The sequence below is a fragment of the Hippocampus comes genome, unplaced genomic scaffold, assembly GCF_001891065.2.
Source record: "Hippocampus comes isolate QL1 unplaced genomic scaffold, H_comes_QL1_v1.1 scaffold221, whole genome shotgun sequence".
Classification (NCBI taxonomy): Eukaryota; Metazoa; Chordata; class Actinopteri; order Syngnathiformes; family Syngnathidae; genus Hippocampus; species Hippocampus comes.
In genome coordinates, this window is record NW_017806070.1 from 295,796 (window position 1) to 313,035 (window position 17,240).

At 41.6% G+C, this 17,240-nt stretch overlaps 1 protein-coding gene across 1 annotated transcript; it reads right to left on the minus strand.

Annotated features, from left to right (window-relative positions):
- Positions 1-1,591: 1,591 nt before the first annotated feature.
- gnmt (glycine N-methyltransferase) lies at positions 1,592-16,180 on the minus strand. The gene is made up of 6 exons (XM_019893842.1): positions 15,852-16,180; positions 12,329-12,456; positions 9,685-9,801; positions 7,603-7,745; positions 5,097-5,218; positions 1,592-2,948 (listed from the first exon to the last, which is right to left on the minus strand). The coding sequence occupies exons 1-6, from the start codon at positions 16,058-16,060 to the stop codon at positions 2,777-2,779; spliced, it is 891 nt and encodes a 296-aa protein (XP_019749401.1). The 5' UTR covers positions 16,061-16,180; the 3' UTR covers positions 1,592-2,776.
- Between the last annotated feature and the right edge of the window lie 1,060 nt (positions 16,181-17,240).

Below are 17,240 nucleotides of genomic sequence, written 5' to 3' on the forward strand. Positions count from 1 at the left end.
GGCCGAGCAAGGTGGTCTCAGTGTTGAGCCGAGCTCATGGAAAAGTGCCTTTTGAGCATTACTGGAAAATGTCGTTTGGCTAATCAGAGTGCACCAAAAACTAAGTTATGCACTCGGCTATGTGAATGGTTACAAAATGCGTTTGGAAACTAACGAACTCTCCGAACACACCCACTTCAGAGTAGTTCATGGGCGTCAGAGGGAATTTTCGAACACGCCAAGGTTAGTTAATTAGCTGGCAGTCCATCTCGGCAATGAATGCTTTGTAATCAAAACACACGAACGCGCGCGCGCGCACACACACACACGCACACGCACGCACACACACACTCACGCACACACACTCACACACACACACACAAAAATATCCCAGTCTACAATGGAGGGCGATTCCAAAAATGACCCCGCCGTTCAACTCCTAACAAGCAACCACAACCCCTAAGTAACTTTGTGCAACAATTCCCCAATAAGAACGGGAGAAAGCATGGAGGTAGTGCGGGCATACTGTACTATTTGCGTATTTCTGTCACTTAGCAGTACACGCGGAAGGAGATATAACGACATAATTACTCTACCTTCCGGCAAATTCATACCTATACTGAATACACGTCTCTACCGCGCACCACTTGTGTGTATTATATATTTATTTTAAAAACACGAGAGAACCTCTCAAGTAAGTGAGGTCGTGAAAATCGATTTTCTTCTCAGCTCCCCTTATTCCCGCGAGAGACAAAATCCTGGCGCCGCGAGACTTCGGGGAAAATACACAGAGCTGGGAATGTCTCTTTGCCATAGGAGGTGTTTAATTTTGAGGCTGAAACCCCACACATGGGAATTAGTTGCTGCACTCTCCAAAATCTAATTCTGAAAGTAGGTGCAGACTTTTAAATACATTCGGCCTACATTTGGGTCTTGGACAAAAACTTTCAGCTTGCCTGCAAAATCAAAAAAGTGTGCTTTTACAAAGACAATAAAGATCAGCTGAATCCAAATTTCGAAACATGCCGTGATTTCTTTGACTAGTTGGGTTGAAGAAATTTGCCGCTGAGTGCTTGTTATGCTATACTGCCCTCTTGTGCCTAATCTGTATTGTGCATGGTTTCACCTCTCCTCCAGTGGACGATAGATGTTCCAGAGAATAACCAATACAGTATTCTAAAAATAAAAATAACACGATAAATGCATTGATAATTTTATCAGAACTTGGACAAGGCTGCAAAAGCACCACTTCACTCTTGACATGTCTCCTGACATGACTAATGTCCAGTCTGGTTCTCCATGTACAGTGTAACAAAGGAAATGTACAGCAGCATCCATTTAATTGGGGACTATTTTAATTTTAATACGTGTTTCGATTTTGATCACAGTACTTTTACTTGATAACACCTTCATTTGACATCATTGCTCATAAACCCCAATACAGAGCAGCTAACTTTGTGAAATATTCCAATAAATATGCCCATCTATAACTATAACATAACCTCAAACATAACTGAACAGCTGGACTAGCGTAGTAAGCAGGACATACAAATGTGAAACGGCTCTTCTACAACTTGAAAGGCAAATTAAAAAAAAAAAACACATACACACCGGCACAAAATAAAATATTTAATGTATTTTTATGCAACATCTTACAACTGAAAGTCTTTTAAGAACCAGCAACATAAGACTATTGTGAAATGTTCTCAAGAAATGCCTTCACTCAATGCATTTCAGCCTTCTGCTATAAAAGGAATCATGTGTACAGTCCCACACATTTCAACATAGACACGGATTTGCTATGACGCCGTGAGACAAACGACAGGGGGCCAGTAGCCTTGATGAGATTTTCTCGCTGTCCTCTCTCCATGCATTTTATTTTGCATGTTTAGGATCAACATAAGCCAATAAATTTCTCAACACGTGTCAATTTCTGTGCAAGGTGTAAATCAAAGACTGAGGAAAGTAAAAGACAAAATGAAAAAAAATCTTTGATTGAAAGCAGGTTTGAAGATGATCGTGTGTTCAAACGTTACAGCACGTCCAAGTAATACAGAATTAAGCAGAGGATTCTTTTTTTCCCCCACATCCATCACACAAAAGTGACACTATTTTCTGCTTCATTCATAAACCGAGTCAAAAAGGAACCGTTCTATTGTCAGAAGCCAAAAGACAGTGAGAGCTGTTAACCAGTCACCACGTTTGATCATTTGGCCTTCAAGGGGCTTTGAGCTCAAAACATCTTGATGAATGGAAAGTGTACATGCAACTACAAGACGTCAGGTCGGTTCTCAAAAACATTCCTGCCGGTCTGATGTCAACAACTGTGCCGGATTTCCAGCTCAAAATGTAAATTGAAACAGAGGAGCAGAACACACAAGTTAACCTTGCAACCAAGTTGAACTGATTAGATTGCTTACCTAAAAGACAGAAAATTGTATACATGAGAGCTTTTCTCAAGCTTTTTTTCCCCTGACAAAAAAAGGTCAATGTATGAACTTAGCGGTGTTTTAAGATCCAGCTGGTAAACAAAAAAGAATTACGTACCTGTCAAAAAAAAAAAAAAGAAAAAAGAAAAAAAATAGCAGACAGCTAAATCCGTCATTTTTTTGTGTGGCTAAATGGATACTGCGCAACCTTGTTAATTGAAGCTACTCATTCGGAAAGTTAATCAGAAAGCTGAACTCACCAGATCAAATGTGTGAGATTTAAAATTTCAGATGAAATGAACACGAAATTTGGGAGAATCACTGGTTGAACCGAAAACAAATTCCCATACTAGTCTTCTCTGTGTGGCTTATGCAGTCTTTTGGCAAACGTGGATGAAGTAGCACGGCGCATGAGCTTGACCAGGGACGTATGCCATGAAATCGCCGTAGACGTTGTGATCCACTTTGCCGTTGAAGGCTTCATGCAGCAGTTCTTTAAAGTTCTCCAGGCGGTGAGGGTAGTAGGAGAGACGGAATTTACTGGGAACACACATTGAGCACACATTTGAAGATGGCTCTCTCGACTTCATTACCATGCCTTTATCAAACACTGCGACACAGGATGGGCACATATCTGTGTACAAATGGTACACGCTCAGGGCGAGTTAAATCAAACAGAGCGTTACTTCATACAGTTGTTTGGTTCCCCCAAATTACTAGACGCAGTCCATTTATTTTCTAAAACTCACGCTCAGACTTCCCAGTTCTCTTACTCCAAATTTATTTTGTGCTTGCAGTGCTCTCCCAAACCTTCATGGCGAAAAACATCAGAGCTACCGAAACAGCAAAACCCTCTTATAAGTAGGACATCTTCAACACACCATGCAAGGCAATCCGTCATTCAGTGCTTGCTATTCAGGATCTTAGTAAATTCGGCACATAATGTGTAAAGTTAATGTGCCGCGCATGTATACGTGCCAAATTAGTGAGAGGGATTTCACTGTAATTAACATGTACTGATGTACTGTGTTTTCCTGTGTGGAGTTTGCATGTTCTCCCCGTGCTTGAGTGGGTTTTCTCCAGGTACTCCGGTTTCCTCCCACATTCCAAAAACATGCACGCCAGGCTGATTGAACACTCTAAATTGTCCCTAGGTGTGAGTGTGAGCGCGGATGGTTGTTCGTCTCTGTTTGCCCGTCGATTGGCTGGCAACCGGTTCAGGGTGTCCCCCGCCTGGTGCCCGAAGACAGCTGGGATAGGCTCCAGCACGCCCCGCGACCCTTGCGAGGATAAAGCCGATCGGAAAACGGATGGATGGATGATGTACTGTGGTTAAGCCACGGCAGAGAAGCAATTTGATGCTCTGGGTCAGTTGGTCCTCCACTCACAGTCTCGCAAAAGCAGTACACAAAAGCGAAGCAGAGAGTATTTTTCATGCAGAAACACATGCAAGAGAGGTATAGGAAATTTAATCGCTCTTGTCGAATGGTCAAATTGAGGCGAGATCAGGAGTGTTTTTGCTCAGGTAATTTATTTTTATGATTGCACTAGTGAAGGGGCTGATATAATTACAGAAATTGGCAGAAAAGCAAAGCTATGCCATCCATGGAGATGGTGAGATGGATCACCTTTGAACAAATATTTTCTCAATTGTGTGTTTCATTTAAAAAAAATAATAATAATGCTATGAATGTGTTGGGCCATTTTGTGGATTTTAGAAACTGGTTGACATTGTTTGTTTTGTAACCAAATGGTCTAATTTCTCCAAAAAGCAACCGTTCCGCACCATGTTGATTTGAACAAAATATAAGCAAATATTTTTCAAGAGAAGTGATGACGAGCAAAGTCACGAGTGTAGGCGAAACCATGCAGATAATTACACAAGTTTGAATTCATTCATGGTGACATGAGGCCATTGATCAGGTCTGAAAAGTAGTCTCAGGAAAGGCCATCGCTGGGTTGGATAAGGAGGCAGTGGATGACAAGATTTTTCAACGAGTAGGTTGTGTGTGGCTGGAATGCATTTAACTACCATTTAACAGGCTGACATTTAACTGTGCACGCACTGCACTTTTGTTATTATTTAGTTGAATATGAACATAGTTCCTATATTTTGGAGTAAAATGTGATTTCAAGAAAGTAAAACTGATACGAATACGTCAGAGAAAAAGTGATTGCTTGAGCCAGGAGGGGGCGCGGCCTATGTATATTTCTGAACTGTGCAAACAAGGTCTCATATTTAGGCCAAGAAATGGCTGTACACGAGGCCCTTGGTTTATGTCAAAGTTCTGTTCCTTTGATGGCAATGTAAACAAGAGTTGTAAATAAGTAAGTTGGACCACACCTTAGTCTATCACGAATCAACACAAATGCAGTCGTGTCCAACACAAATGCAGTCGTGTCGTAAAGCAAACATAAATATACAACAACTAAATGAAAAACAAATATGTGTTCGGTAACATAGTGTCCTTTCTTGTGCCGTATGATAATGAATTCTTAAGTGGCTGGGAAAACGAGTTCACTGGGTAGGGGTTTGTAACCTCTGCATTTCAAATGCGGACAGCATCGTACACTGAAGAGCCCTTGTCGGAAGAAATGGCAAAAGAAAATGTGACTACTTGTACCTTATATTGTGACCAGTGAGTGAGTTAACAAACTTCTTGCTGTTTTCAATCCCATGACACCTACCTGACCTCAGGCAGGCTCTGAGGAGTGGCCTGAGGAACTTGGATGGTGTAGTCCAGAGTGATCATATGCGGCTTATTGTTTACCCACAGCACAGAAGTGGAAATGTCCTGAGTAAGATCGCTCTGCAAAACACAAAACAAACAATTCCACAATGAATAGAGTACATCCTAACTCAGGATTAATGCCAAGGCAAGGCAGCTTGATTTGCATGCACCCGTGATCCGAACCGCTTATCCTCATGAGGGTTGCGGGCATGCTGGAGCCTATCCCAGCTGTCTTTGGGCAGTTTTAATATGCTGAATTTCATACACAATGTAACTCAATGTGCTTCACATAATTAAAAATATAACACTGAAAAACATTCCATTTTTTTAACCTGGATCTAATAGTATTTGCACTGGGGAGTGATTTCTGCAGGCAGATTATTCCCAGCAATCAGCTGGCAGCCAGTTCAGGGTGTGCCCCGCCTACTTCACGAAGACAGCTGGGATAGGCTGCAGCACGCTCAGGGCAACCTTGTGGGAGTCCAACCTTCACACCGGTTGTGCGAGACAGATCCAGTATGCGCACGGCTACCCCATACTCACAGGGCCCGCCTCAGAGCCCCAGACACTGCTTCCAGCTAGGGAGACATGTCAGTCGAACTGAGGAGGTCTTCAAAATATTGTCCGCATTGACTCACAACGTCCCGAGTCAAGGTCAGAAGCACCCCAACTAGACTATACACAGTTGTTGATTGGCACGACTTCCCCCTTCTGCGCCGCGGGATGGTGGACCAGGATTTCCACGCACATGTCCAGATGTCATTCTCCATGGCCTCAGCAAATTTCCCCCATGTGTACGTTTTGTGTTTTACAATATTATTGCTATATTATAGTCTCACTTACCAAGATCCATGTGAGTGCAATTGGTGGAGAACGTGACCTTTGCCAACAGCCTCTCGAAATATCCACACTCTCCTTTATTCTCAACTGTTTGCTCACTTTCTAAATCTTCTTCTCTGACAACCGTGACATGTTCTTGGTTCAATAAAAAAAATACACATGTATGCACATAATATATACAGTGAAACTCCTCTAGAACGAAACCTGCATGGGCGAAAATACCCCCTTATGTGAAAAAATCTTCATGCATTAACACAATTCCCATTCTCCTGCCCCCCATACGACGAAAAACCCCCTGTTGCGTTATACGAAATCATTTTGTCTGCTCCAGCCTCGCGAAGACATTCACTACAACGAAGTCTTATCCAACAGCGACCTCTACTGCTTCGTTCGAAAAAAGGCAACAGCAACCACCACACTGGTTTACATAGTGAACGATGTTTATTTCGGTCACAGCTGCGAGTTTCCTGGGCTCAACATACTCATAGCTGCTCTGCTATTGGCTTACCGAGCATCATCCTGGCCTCCGATTGGCCAAGAGGCCACATAGACCTCACTGTCTATGTGTGTAGATACTGAAGCTAGATCCGTAGCATCCGATTAGCTGCTCAGAGTAAATTGCTTATGGCTCGACGGACATTTACTTTACTTTTTATCATGCTAAAAACACCCACGGGACGCTTCGTAGTCCTCGATGGCCATAGTTAGCTCTCGAAGGCTAAAAATCGAAGACTAAAAACCTTACGCTAACTGGAGCGCTTCTCTCTCATTAGCGCTCCAGTTAGCGTAAGGTTTTTAGTCTTCGAGAGCTAACTATGGCCATCGAGGACTACGAAGCGCCCCGTGGCTGGCTTAAAAGTTCATTGCATGCCAGGAAGTATTTGTTATTGTTAGATTCAGACGAGGATGGACGTTGCATTGCTAAAATGGCTACAAAACGGACCTTTTGATGTCAAGCAGCTAAGACAAGAAGAGCTCTGATGCTGGAAGAGAGGGTAAAAGTGATCAAAATGAAAGACGGAGCAAGCAAAATAAAATACATTTTCCAAGAAATTGATGTAAGTGAAAGTGAATGCTGATCGTAAATTTCGCAATTTCTTTCCCTTTTTTTCTTTCTACACTGACAATATGAAGTGTCAAATAAGTGTGTGCTCATACTTATGTACTATTGGAATAAAAATAGAGTACACAAACGTTTGTGTGTGCGTGTACACATACGTTTGTGTGTGTGGGTGTGTGTGTGCTTACATCTGAGATCAAATTTGCTACAGTGAAAAACCCCCTGTTGTGAAAAATTTCTTGCTGCAAACATGATTTCGTTGTAGAGGAGTTTCACTGTATATATATATATATATATATATATATATATATACACATATATATTGTGTGCATACATATATGTATATATGTATGCACACAGAACAGTATGTGGAATCTCAAAACCCAAAATAGGGTCACAGTTTTTCCAGTGCAGTGGGTTGATAGATTGTGAGTCACCAATTGCAAATGTTTCACGGAACTCCATTTCAGTCCCGTTTGGCCACATCGCTCAGTGTGCAACATGCGTCAGAGGTTCCATTGTATTCTGTAACAAATATACCCAACTCTGTTCCCCTTCATACCTTGTAGTAAACATTTTTTCCTTGCGGTGCCCGCCCAGTCTCTAGGATGTAGTCATAGTTGCGGTGGTCGATGATGAGGATTCCACCTGGTTTGACCATGCTTGCGATATTCTGGAGAGCCAACTTTTGGTCACTCTGGTCCCCTATGAGCGACACAACGCAATGTCATGACTGAGAAATCAAGAAGGAAACAACCAACGCTGGCATTCTCCATGTGTGTAGGCAAAGGCCACAAGTATGAGGTTAGATTTGTGCCACAATTACAAGTCTGTGAGAAGAAGTCTGGAGCACAAAAGCATGTGTTGAGTGCACAAAGGGCCGTTTTTGGTGAACCTTGTCTGCCAAACCAGCGAAGATGAGCCCAAAAAGTGAAGAAGTGCGCTCACGCAATGCAGGCACCCGTGAGCGTGCGACATACATACTGTATGCTAAAGTGAAAGACATTATATTGTATAGACCAGGGGTTGGCAACCCAAAATGTTGAAAGAGCCATATTGGACCAAACAAACAAATATGTCTGGAACTGCAAAGTATTAAAAGCCTGATATAAGCCTTACAATGAAGGCAAAATATGCTGTATGTATCTATTTTTAGCGTACTATCAAAATGACTAAGTCGGCTACAAATACACAATGTGGCTTCATGATTAAATGGTTTTTGTTTTTCCCTGCAGTGCATCCTGTAGAGCAGGGGTGTCCAACCTTTTTTGACCGAAAATCTACTTTTTGATCAACCAACCTCCCCCGATCGACCCGTACCCGCGCGCGTATACGCACGCACTTACACACACGTCATAATGAGAAACAGCCAAAACGGACCCTTAGATGATCGAGGCATGGGATGCACTTTTGCAGCGCGTGAACTTCTCTTGGCCCTTCACATTCCCATTCTTTGCCAGTACCCTCGGTTAATTGTACATGAAACGCAGCTTTTTTTTTTTTTTTTTTACAACAGCCACCTGCCTGGCATCCTGTCCTGAGAAACGTGTGTCGCAGGCTATGACGCAAATCCTCATTTTTAGAAATGTTGAAATGTATTGTTTATTCAACACATTTTTACAGCATTGGAAAACATGAAGAATGTTTATGTCATATTTTTGCTCCTACAGAAACCATATTAAAACAAGAATATATATTTCTCTCTCCATCTTTTTCCATTTTCAAACATTTTTGAAAAAGCTCCAGGGAGCCACTGGGGCGGCACTAAAGAGCCGCATGTTACTGACCCCCGGTATAGACTAACAACTTTGGATGGATACGTGGTGTAGAAGCGAAGGAAATGCTAGCGCCGGCCTTGCACTTCACAGACAAGCAGAACAAATGTCCTCTGGCACTGAACTAACTAAAAAGTAGTCCTAAAACGGTTGGTCAACTGTGCACTCGAAGAAAGTAGTTGATTATATTGACATTGTATGAACAGCAAACAAAAGGTTAATGTCAGTGAATTAATGCTGCTGAAGGAGCATGGACGTTAACAACATGGCCCATTACACTACATTACAATCTAGACTAAAATAGTGTACATTCATTCCTTGAAAATTAATTTATATCATATCTTTTGAATGATTTTTTTCCTCTTGATAATGATTTTAGTAATTTTATCTTTAATTCGTTTTGTTGTATCTTCAATCGCTTTGTTTTTCTTAATTGAAATTAGGAAAAAAATAATATGAATAATTTTCAATAAACTGATCTGAAATATGAGATTGTGATTCGCCCAGCCCAGCAACTACTAATTTTAGTCCTATTGTGTTTTTAAAAAAGTGTTTATTTTTTATATTGACCACTTAATTTGACTTTTTCAGTTGTCTTAACCTCAAATTCAATAATCATCGATATGGACTGATATGAAATACTTATCGCGATACACTTTTCAGCCATATTGTCCAGCCTTATAAAATAGAATAATTTATTCTGATTAAAATAATGTAAGTCCAGTGGTTACTGATACTTATTGTGACAAGATTCATACATTCAATTACGTGTCAACAAGTGCGGACAAATCAAGAAGATTAGAAGCTTTGTTTTCAACAAAAAGTGCTACTGAAAAAATAAACACCACTAACTGGACCATATAATGTACCTTTAAAATCTGGCAAGTGGGCGAATGAGTTGCCAAGGCAAATAACCGCGTCAAAACCGTCTCCTCCTGGTTTCTGGATGTCTTCTGGGAGCGTCAGCCAGTTGGCTTCTTCAATCACTGCAAAATACCCACACCCCCAAAAACAGACATAGAAAAACAATAGTTTAACCGTACATACATTAAATACACATTATAATACAATAAAATCTATGTAAACGCAGTACATGTATACATACATTTATAGTGTATAGTGCCGTAAAAAAGCATTTGCCCCTTTCCTGAGTCCTGTGTTCTTTGCGTATTTATCACACACAAAGATTTCAGTTTATCAAACCAATTTTAATATCACACGGAGAGAGCCCAAGAAAATATAAAATAGTTTCTGACTGATAAATTCATTTACCAAGGGGGGAAATATTCAAACCTATCTGGCTCTATGAGAAAAGTAAACCCCCCAAAACAGTTTTGGGAAAGCTGAGTTCAATTTCACAGGCCACACCCAAACCTGATTACAATCACATTTCCTCAATCAAGAAAATCAAGAAATCACATAAATAACATCTGTCAGACAAAGTGAACAGGGCTACAAGATCCCAAGAAACAAATGCATCATGCCACAATCCGGAGATATTAAAGGAGAAATTAGAAAAAAAGTTATTGAAATCCATCAGTCTGGAAAAGGTTACAAAGCCACTTTCAAGACATCGGGGCTTCAGCTAAACACTGTCAGAGCCACTATCCACAAATGGATAAAACTGGGAACAGTTAGCACACATTCCCAGGAGTGGTCGACCAGCCAGAATTACTCAAAGATTACGACTCATTCAGGAGGTTGCAAAAGAACCTAAAACAACACCCAACAAAATCCAGACCTCACTGGCCTCAGTTCACAGCTCTACCAATAGAAAGACACTGGCCAAAAATGGCATTCATGGGAGAGTTCCCACGCTGCCCAAAAAGAACATAAAGACTCATCTCACATTTGCCAATCTACATCTTGATGATCCTCAAGACTATTCGAAAAACATTCTGTAGACTGACAAGACAAAAATGTAACTTTTTGGAAGATGTGCGGCCCGTCACATCTGGTGTAAAAATGGCAAAGCATTTGATAAAAGAGAACATTATGCCAACAGTGAAATATGGTTGTGGCAGTCTGATGGTCTGGGGCTGCTTTGCTCGCTTAGGACCAGGACAACTTGCTGTAATGAATTCTGCTGTCTACCAGAAAAGGCCCAAGGAGAACGTCCGATCCTCACACTCATGTGCCCTTGGATCATGCAGTAGGACTTCGATTCGAAACACACCAGTGGCCAAGTCAGTCGCCAATGGTGTAGTGCAGGGGTGTCCAAAGTCGGTCCTCAAGGGCCGCTGTCCTGCCTGTTTTCCAGCTCTCCCAGGAGCAACACACCTGATTCAAATCATCAGGATCATTCTAATGCTGCTTCAGAGCTGATCATCTGAATCAGGTGTGTTGCAGGCGGGAGAGCTGGAAAACAGGCAGGACAGTGGCCCTCCAGGCCCGGAGCTGGACATGTCTGGTGTAGTGGTACACTTGCGGGCAGTATGGGATCGGTTCCTACTCATTGACAGTGTGCATGTGGGTGTGAAGGGTCGTTTGTCTCTATCTATGTCCTGTGACTGACTGGCGAACAGTTTCAGGTGTAGTCCGCCTTCCGATCGAAGTCAGCTAAGATAGGCCCCAGCAACTCCCTGCAACCCTCTTCAGGATAAGCGGTGTTGAAAATGGATGGATGGATGGATGGATGGATGGATGGATGTGTAGAGTGGCCAAGTCCAGATTTGAATCCAATTGAGATGCTGTGGTGTAACCTTAAATGGGCAATTCTGCTAGAAGATCCTCCAATTTGGCGGTGTTGAAGCAATTCTGCAAAGAAAGGTGGGTCAAAATTCCTCCAGAGCGATGAGAAAGACTCATCACCAATTATCGCTTGATTTCAGTTATTTGCTGCCAAAGGTGGCACAACCCATTATTAGGTTCAGGGTGAAATTACTTTTTTTCACATAGGGTGTTTACACGTCTGCTATTGGCTGGCAACCAGTTCAGGTTGAACCCCCGCCTACTGCCCGAAAACAGCTGGGATAGGTTCCAGCATGCCCAGCGACCCCTGTGAGGATACGCGGTTCAGAAAAATGGATGGATGGCTCACGTAGGTTTGTGCCTTCATAAATTAAATTGGCATTTAGAAACTGCATTTTCTATTTCATTGGGTTCTCTCGATGTGATATTCAAATTGGTTTGATGAACTGAAACCTTTGTGTGTCGTAAATATACAAAGAACACAGAAATCAGGAAGCGGGCAAATACTTTTTCATATATACACACCTTTATTGTACAAACGTGCGTTTGATCCTACAACTGTCAGCATAAAGCTTTGATTTGTTGGTAGTCTAATGAATTTGTTGAGCACTGAATAAAGCACCTAATGAAGCATTTGTTTCAGGTTGTTGGTGTCACGCTAGAACACAACTAAATACTGTATTCAACAAAGTACATGTACATTATTGTATGTATGAGGACAGAGGACATTGCACAAAATATGCAGACGTGTAAAATGGTGAGAAAAAGACAAACTTTTTGTTATTTCCAAACGGAAGTTCTATGGCAGCAAAAATATCGTACCCCATTGGTCAAACGCTGCTTCTTTTCTTCTCTCCCATCTCGCCTTCAGTGCATACTTGAGCATTTTGTCGCTGGCATCGACACTCACCACATTGAAGCCCTCCTCCACCAACATAATGGAGTCCACCCTGCAAAATAAAAAGCACATGTTCTGGAAACAACATATGCGATGGTTCCACGAACAGAATCCAGTAATCACCTATTTTATGTGATGATTAAGATTAATGTGTTTATTTACATATAATGCTGACAGGTGGTTTCGTGGACTGACATGTTTGGTTCATTCTGGTCTGCGTGGGTAGGCATAGCAGCAATGTTACGAGAACAGCCGTGAACTGCTTTGACGTGTTCATACCCGTCTGCCTACCTTGAGGTAAATAGATTTACAGAACTTGCCAAGGCTGAAGTCAATATGTGTTTCAGTTGCTGAGAACAAAAATAAATAAAACTGCTGGGGCAGAGAAGGAAATGTGGTTTGTTTTGTCAACAGGTTTGGTGAGTGCTAAACTTGGCTCATGAAAAACTTCTGATGCAGTTTCTCAACTCAACTGTACTTATAGAGCACTTTAAAACAACCAACGCTGTACACAAAGTGTTACACATGGAGCAAAAATCATATATAGAACAAGAAAACAAGACACTAGAAAGCACAAAAACAGTAAAACTAAAACTCAAGTCTAATGATGAGTCAAAAGTCAAAGAATAGAAGTCAGTTTTGAGACAAGTTTTAAAGATGGGCAGCGAGGGGGGGCTTGTCGAATGTTCAAAGGGCGGTCATTCCAAAGAGAGGGACCAGCAACTGAAAAGGCTCGAGCCCCTCTGAGCTTCCGTTTAGTTCTTGGTACCTCTAAGAATGTCTGGTTTGATGAAAATGCAAACAAACGCAAACATATGGACTGACAAAACAATGGACTTTCTGTTTTATTTTATTCACTCTGAACTATCTCAATCTAATAAAAGTCAAGCCTCAAGATGGACATACATACATACATACACACACACACACATACAGTATACATACATATATACATACATACACACATATATATACACATATATATATATATACATACATACACATATATATATATATATATGCGCGCGCAGTGGATTAGTTGGACTGCGTGGTGTCTCTTTTATACTGCGACCACAGAAATGAAATTAGTGTCTCGGCAAGATAATAATGGAGGAAACCAAGCAGGGAAAACACCCAAAGAGAATCAGCGTAGGGTGTGTGTGTGTTTTTTCTTTCAAAAGATAATTTTGATTTCTCTTGTCAGAGACGTATTCGTTTATTCATTTAACAATATGTTATTTTGTATTTGTAGTTTACATGGTTTTCCAATTAAGGGTTGAGGTTTTTCAATTTAACCTGAAATATTTAGAGACAACCTGCACCTGACCTCAAAGCCTTTGCTGTCCATGTTGAACAAAAACAAGACAGATTGGGTAATATGTAGTGGACAACGACCTGGAAAAGTACTGCACTGCAATGATTAACAGCAACTAAGTATGACAAGGGGAATGTACTGAGAAAATCATTCCAGCAGACAAACAAATTATAAAATCCAATCCATGTTAACACTGGTTCACTGGAAACAATATTGATCTGGGGGTGGAGAGCCTGGCTGGCAACCAGTTCATGGGTGTACCCCGCCTACTTGCCCGAAGACAGCTGGGATAGGCTCCAGCATGGCCGCAACCCTTGTGAGGATAAGCGGATTAGAAAATGGATGGAGAAACATTCATCTACTTTCTACAGGATAGTGCAAGTCCTCACTGGGTTGAGCTGGAGCTGATCCCAGCTGACTTTGTGTAAGAAGCGGAGTGCACCCTGGACGAGTACATGTACCAACATCTACGTATACCCACCCATGTAACTCGCAAATGAGTCATAGAGTGAGATGGGACAGAAAACATTATGGGCTCCTTTAGGGGACTAAATATAGTAAAGCCAGTTGTAACGCCATTCCACTCTGATCATGTTTACGTCGCGATGCAACACACATATGTCTGGTAAATGAGAATCATACTGAGTTCACCGTAAATATGAAAACAACTCTTGCGAGAAAGCAAATTTAACCATGTTAAATTTCGCTTATGTAAAAATGTGCAGTGCCGACAGTGAAATTCTGTCTGGTAAAAATCGTCAAAATAGTCAGACAGAAACTTGTAATAATGACTGTGTGACGGGTCGGTGACCGCATTGATGTTGTTCAGAAAATAAATGTATCGTAAAGAACATTGTCATACAAAATAAAACAATACAGGATGTTTGATATAAGGCTACATTTCAGCACAATGTGCCCCCCGTGCTGATGCCGACTTTGGGCCTGATTCCGGCAGGGAAGCTTGATTCGACTCTGCCGGGGCCGCAAATATGTTCCAAATCAATCCAGTGTCTGTGTTTCATCTGAAGAAAGCCTTGACAATGTGAAAATGTGATGGGAGACCACGGGATGAATGGTAGTAGACCTTCGGTTCCCCAAGAGCCATATCCTGCCTGTTTTAGATCTCTTGCTCCTCCAACAAACCCGATTCAATTGATCATTTAAGGCTTCTCCAGAGCTTGCTGATGAGCTGATTGTTTGAATCAGGTGTGTTGAAGTAGAAAGAGACAGGCAAGATATGGCTCTCAAGCAACCGGAGTTCCCTATCCCAAGGCTAAACTGTCGTCCACATTTGAGTCTCCAGGACTCAGCAGCACCTCTCACGGTCCGTCATGGATACTGAGATAGACCATGAGAAAACTTCAACATGACTTGAATGTGGAAGGGGGTCAAAATCATACAACACACAAAGTTATGTGCAAATGGGGCTCCTGAGGTCATGGAAAAATAGCCTAATGCAGTTGGTTTTAACTTGTATGGCTCACACTGTGGCCTTGTCTCACCACTGATACACTATCACAATAGGTAAACACACAACTGTGAACCAGTCAAAACTACGTGTAACCTGCAGCTGTCAAGGTCAGTTTATCAACCCACGAAAGTGCTTTCCAACACAAGTGTTGGTCCATTGTCACATAGAAGTGATTATATGCCACGTAGCTTAAGCCTCGTACTGCCACAGAGGCAGGAACTGAACGAAAGGGTGGTGCAACTCTGCACTTTTCATTATTCTCCATCCTCAAACGTTGTCCGCACTTGACCAGTTCAATGGGTTGAAATGCCCCCCCCCAAAAAAAAACATTTTGGCAAGGTGTTTTTTTTAATTACACATCTGAGTGATTGCTCAGGGAGGATGCATGTCTATTATATGTTTATATGGACAGGTTGAAAGATAGTTCACAGGAGCCTATCAAATCGTGGTTCACTTTTTTCTAAAAAGGGCCAAATTTATATACAGTCAAAGCCGATGTAGAATTTATATTGCAGACATACAATATAACTTCATATGTATTGGAAAGGTAAGCCGTCTTTGCTGACAGACAAAGGTCAAAACTGAATTGTCTTATTCATGTCATTGATTCTGGTGCGTGTGGTAGCAGGCAGGTATTCGTGCCTGCTCGGTCTGACTTTACCCTGTTCCGCAGGCAACATCCAGCACTCTTCGGACACCGTGTTTTTTCAACAGTGACACCACCCAGCTTTTGTACTCCTGCGTCCTGCTCTGCGTGTTTCCAATGTAGAGCTGCCAGACTTTTGCTGCTTTGCCGTCCGCGTACTGATCAGGAAGACCCTCAGCGGCCACGCCAAGCGATCGGGTCCGAAACACACTGTCGACCGACATGCTGGCCTTGCGTCAGTGTTTTCTCAGTTAAAGCACGGAGCGACTGGGTTGTCAACGTGGAGTCTAGACACGTGCTAACCGATTTTGCGGTTGTTATTTATACGAGTAACATGGGGGGGAAACAAACGAACTTTAATCCAATGATACGATGCTGGGATAGACGCCTACTTTGTGATTGGCCAAAGATAGATGCGTCACGTCCGTATTTATTTCCGTGTAGGTATAATATTTTTACCGGCGTTTAGTCGTGCAGGACCATGTTGTGGGATTTAATGACATTTATTTATCGTGATTCTTTTTTCCCCACCATCTCATATTTTGGGTTTCTGAACCATTTCACACTACAATATAATTTTAGACGCAAAGAATTTAAACTTTCCAGAGGGAATGTATTTCCTTAAAACAGTAAATAGGGCATACTAATCATGAATCATGATTTCATCATGCACTTAGTCATGTATAAAAGAATAGTCAGATAAAACGTAAATGCTTGTTTTTAAATCCACTGTTTTCGTATAATTAAATATGCATTGAATTTTCCTTACGTTTTTATTTTTATTCCCCCAGTGTTATGTTCCTCATGTTTCTTGTACATTGCAAATGCGAAATAAAGTTGGAGAAATGTGAAATAAAACATGATAGTTTGGTCTGCTACCATTTATTTATGTACTTTTTTGTTTATTTGTTCATTTAAATCAAAACGGGTCGGCTGCAATTAACTTGAACCAGGGCAGTAAATTTCCGTTATGGTACTGTATTTCCTTTTTCATTGATTTTTTTTTTAAATCAATTCTTCTCAAAGGTGAACATTTCCTGTGAGATGACAAAGTTGAAATAAACTCATTCACCCATGGTTGGTGCCAGGTGCCATGTGCCAGCCAGGGTAGCCTTGTGTGGCCGCTTTTTGCCCCATTTTGTCAACAATCCTCTTCGACGAATCTCACGCCCGTACCTAAATAGGTGAGACCGGGGCTTGATGTCACACGAGTCGGTTGACAACTTGCAATTAGCTCCACTAGAGAGCGCAACTCAAAAGTGGAATACTGTACAGTACTGGTCTTTTTCCTTTATGTTAGTGGTCCCCAACTTTTTTTGTGTCACGGACCAGTTGAGACAAGTACGTGCTGTTCGCCGACCGGCAACCTTTTTCTTTTCATCGTTTTTAAATTGCCAGTTTTAA